Source organism: Orycteropus afer, unplaced genomic scaffold (assembly GCF_000298275.1).
Source record: "Orycteropus afer afer isolate SDZICR_OR568_19922 unplaced genomic scaffold, OryAfe1.0 scaffold00487, whole genome shotgun sequence".
Classification (NCBI taxonomy): Eukaryota; Metazoa; Chordata; class Mammalia; order Tubulidentata; family Orycteropodidae; genus Orycteropus; species Orycteropus afer.
In genome coordinates this window covers 860,550-865,142 of record NW_006922074.1, presented here as the reverse complement: position 1 = coordinate 865,142, position 4,593 = coordinate 860,550, and the positions used below count along the sequence as shown (strand labels likewise).

Genomic DNA, 4,593 nt, shown 5'->3' with positions numbered 1-4,593 from the left:
TTACAAATCAATTAGGGAAGAACAAAGAAATACAGGCAGATGTTATAAAGAGGAAGTTCACAAAGAAGGAAGCTCACATGGTCAGTAAACGTAAAAGGTGCTCCAAACCTCCAACCAAACTCACCTTACTAATAGTCGAAGTACAGATCAATACCGCAATACAATTTCACATGCAGCAAATGGGTCCGATTTTAAACTTTGACAAAACCAAATGTGAGCGAGTGTATGCGGTGGGCCTGTTTGTTGTTGGTTACTGTTGAGTCAGTTATGACTCATGGCGACCCCTGTGTGCAGAGTAGAACTGTGTTCCTTCAGGTTTTCAGGACTGTGACCTTTCAGAAGCAGGTCACCAGGCCTTACTTCTAGGCACCTCTGGGTGGGTTTGAACCGCCACCCTTTGGGTCAGTAGTTCAGTGCTTAACCATTGGTGGGTCCATAGAGGGTATAAAAAATTGAGAAAATTTGATAGTATCAAGTGAAGTTGAGAGTTCACATACCCTATGAGCCAGCATTTCTCCTCCTGGAGAGGTTCTAACTCATGTTTGTAAGAAACACCAGAAGATGTTCCTTATAGCATATTGGTAACATTGCATTGTTGGAAACAACCTGAATGTTCCTAAAATAGGGTTATGAATAAATAGTGATCTCTTCACACCATGGGAGAGATGAACAGCAGGGAAAATGAAGGAACAAGAACTAAACTGATTAATGTGGATAAATCCCTCAAACATAACAGTATAGAAAAAGCCAGTTTTAGAAGGGTATTTCCAGTGTGATTCTGTTTATTGAAAGTCTACATCATTCAAAATTATACTGCATCCTTTAAATGTGTGCATAGGATCCCTGGGTGGCGTAAGCAGTTAAGCACTCGACTACTGACTGAAAGGTTGATGGTTCGAACACACCCAGAGGTGCCTTGGAAGATGGGCCTGGCAGTCTGCTTCTGACACACCATTGAAAACTCTGTGGGGTGGTCCTGCCCTGCACACATGGGGTTGCCATGAGTCAGAGTCTACTCAACGACAGCTGACAACAAATGCACGTGTACGTGTTGGAGTACAACTGTGAAAGCTGTGCAGGATTAATAGACGCTAAATTCTGGGTGACGGCTACCTTGGGGCTGTTGGTGGTGGAGGGGATAGCGATGGGGTGCAGAGGGGGGTACACCAGGGACTTCAGCTGTATCTTATTTCTTTAAACAATCTCAAGCAGCTGTGGAAAAATTAAGATTTACCAAAGCAGCAAGATGAGTGCCTGCCAGAGCATTTATTATTGTACCAATTTTTCTGTGTGCTTTAAATGTCTCAGAATTTAAAGAGAGCAGCTCAGAAAGTTCACACCAGAATCCTGACGGGTCCCCTCATCATCTCCATCTGGCACAGACAGTATGTTCCTCCTGATGGCTTCAAGCTTTTCTCTTTCCTCCCCTCCTCCCAGGCTCTCTTTAAGCTCTGGGGCTCCCCAGAGACATACCCCAAAGATATCCTGACATACACTGAACTGGTGCTGGACTCACAGGGGCATCTGGTGGAGATGAACCGACTTCCAGGAGGAAATGAGGTGAGAGCCCAACGGAGCCCTGTTCCAAGTTGGATCACACTTCACAAAAATGTTCCCTGGAGAAACACACCTGTTTCCTTTGTGCACCCCTCTTCTACCAGGTGGGCATGGTGGCCTTCAAAATGCGGTTGAAGACTCATGAATATCCAGAAGGGCGGGACATAATAGTCATCAGCAATGACATCACATTCCGCATCGGGTCCTTCGGCCCTGGAGAAGACCTTCTGTACTTGCGGGCGTCTGAGATGGCCCGGGCAGAGGGCATCCCCAAAATCTACCTTGCAGCCAACAGTGGGGCCCGCATCGGCCTCGCGGAGGAGATCAAGCATATGTTCCAGGTGGCTTGGGTCGACCCTGACGACCCACACAAAGTAGGTCTTGGAGCTGGTATGGCACTGTGGTTCCGCACAGCTAGCCTCACGTTCTCATCAGGGAGACAGCGTCTCCAGGGGGGCGAGACACGTCTTTCTGTTTGTATGTATGTTGTTGCCTGGCGACTCCACACAGTGGAACAAAATGCGTCCTGATCCTTTGCCAGCCCCGTGATCAGCTGCAGATTGGACTGTGGTAATCCATCGGGTTTCCTTTGGCGGATTTTCAGAAGTGTATGTCAGGCCTTAATTCCTAGTCTCTCTCCATCTGGAAGCTCCACTGAAACTGTTCGAGTATAAAGCACAGATACACACGCAGTCCATAATTAGACACACAGTTTATCTGTGCCATTAAGATTTCATGGGTATGGTGATTAGGAAAAACATGCCCACAAAAGCTCCTTGAGAGGATGATACTGAAAAAAAGGCTGGGAAACAGTGAATCAAAGGGATCAGGAAAAGCATGCAGTTGTGTTGTAAGGATGAGTGAAATAATAAGTGATTGACATGTCATTAGACAAAAATTGCCGTAGAATTGATTCTGACTCATGGCGACCCATGTACATAATAACAGTAGAACCGCACTTCACAAGGTTTTCGAGGGCTGCTTTTCAGAAGTTAATCACTAGGCTTTTCTTTGAAGCACCTCTAGGTTGTTAAGCCTCCAGCCTTTCAGTTAGAGGCAGAGGCGTAACCATTAGTGCTACTGAAAGACTCCAACGTGGTATTAACATGGGGTTATCGGCATGGTAATTTCAGCCCCTACAGTGCTGAGATTTAAAAAAAGAAAGAAAAACACTGGCTAATGAGGGCAGAGGAGCTCTGGTGGTGCAGTGATTGAAGCAGTTGGCTGATAAACAGAAAGTCTGTGGTTTGAACCCACCAGCCATTCCATGGAAAAAAGTCAAGACAGTCTGCTTCCTAAAGGTTTATAGCCTTGGAAACCCTGTAGGGAAGTTCTACTCTGTCTTAGAGGGTCGCTATGAGTCGAAATCAACTTATTGGCAGTGGGTTTGGTTTGCAGATGAGGGCAGGGAACTGAATTTGTAGCCTCATTGAAATATATTTTTTAAGGGATTTAAATACCTGTACCTGACCCCTCAAGACTACACTAGGATCAGCTCCCTGAACTCCGTCCACTGTAAACATATTGAGGAAGGAGGAGAATCCAGGTATGTAACTTATCATTGTTGTTAGCTGCCATTGAGCTGGCTGGTTGAGTTGGCTCTGACTCACAGTGGCCCAGTGTACAGCAGAGTCAGGCATTGCCTGGTCCTGGGCCACCTTCATGGTCATTGGTACGCTGAAGTCCACTGTCGTAGCCACTGTATGTTTTAAGTGTCTTTCAACTTAGATGGCTCTTCTTCCAATACCGTGTCACACAGCATTCTGTTGTGACCCGCAGGGTTTCCATTGGCTAGTTGGTTGATTATGAATTAAGTGTGTCCCATCCATCTGCAGGACGAATGCTGTTTCACCTTGCTCTTGGAGGAATGTGGGGTGGGGGGTGACATTTCACTAATGCAGCCTCCCAACAGGCAGACATCTTTAGTTTTTGGGGATGAAATTGTTGATATTTGCCCCTTTTAAAAATTCAAGTGCATTTGTGAACGTCCCTCCACCTCTGCTTGCATTTCACCCTTGGCTACTGCTTTTACCTTTTCACATCCCTCCTGCTGTGGATCCTGGAGAAATTAGTCAGCCTTGTATGTTTGTGAGCTAGAGTTCAGTTTTTCACCTGTGTTTGGTTCTTGAAGATACATGGTCACGGACATCATTGGAAAGGACGATGGCTTGGGTGTGGAGAATCTGAGGGGCTCAGGTACGATTGCTGGGGAGTCCTCCAGGGCATATGAAGAGGTCGTCACCATCAGCTTGGTGAGTCTCTTTTCTTTTGATTTTCAACTTTTTATTATGCAAACTTTTAAATAGTCACAAATGTGGAGGGAGTTGATAATGAGCCCCCATGTGCCCACCGCCCAGCTTCAACAATTGGCGACATATATCCGTTCTCATTCCCCACTATTTTTATACAATCACAGTACTATCATAGCCAACAAAGTCAACAATAATTCTTTAATCATCTGTCAGGGCATGGACCGTAACTCAAAATGTGCCTCCAAATATGGATGGTGCCGTGGGGTCAAAGCAGCCAGCTGCAGGGTGGTGACAAAGGACTCTATTAGGGAGATTTCATGTGAAGCAGGGCCAGTCTCCTTCTCTGTGACCCCCAGTGTGAGGAGGGGGTTTTCTATGGCTGTGGTAAACAAAGGTGGCTACATGCTAGGACTTTTGACTTACAAATCCACCGCATCAGAAGTCACACAGAGTAGCTTAGAATGTTGAAGCAAGGTATTGGAAAGCAAAGGGTGACCATAGTTGGCCTTGCAAAGCCTGGTTCCCCCTCTGTATTGTTGTAACCTAGTTCATATTCAGTTTCAACCTTTGCCTCACAAAGAATGTTTTATTGTTGGTTTGTTTGAATCAGGGTCCAGTCGCCTCCTATTTTAAAGACATCAAATGTTTAGAAGAACTTGAGTCTGATTTTAACTGCCAGAGAATAAGCTATTCCCCTCTTGTGACTTTCCCAAAAATATTTTCTATTTCTGTTATTATTACTAACAGGAGCTCTGGTAGCATAGTGCCTAAGGCACTTGACTGC

At 45.5% G+C, this 4,593-nt stretch overlaps 1 protein-coding gene across 1 annotated transcript in view; it reads left to right on the top strand.

The window, feature by feature from the left end:
- Nucleotides 1–4,593, top strand: part of ACACB (acetyl-CoA carboxylase beta) — a 162,926-nt gene that overhangs the window by 140,279 nt on the left and 18,054 nt on the right. Inside the window, exons 31-34 of the mRNA XM_007954999.1 lie at nucleotides 1,438–1,560; nucleotides 1,662–1,931; nucleotides 3,006–3,103; nucleotides 3,689–3,809. Of these exons, the coding sequence (XP_007953190.1) occupies nucleotides 1,438–1,560; nucleotides 1,662–1,931; nucleotides 3,006–3,103; nucleotides 3,689–3,809 (612 nt within the window). The remainder of the gene's footprint in view (nucleotides 1–1,437; nucleotides 1,561–1,661; nucleotides 1,932–3,005; nucleotides 3,104–3,688; nucleotides 3,810–4,593) is intronic.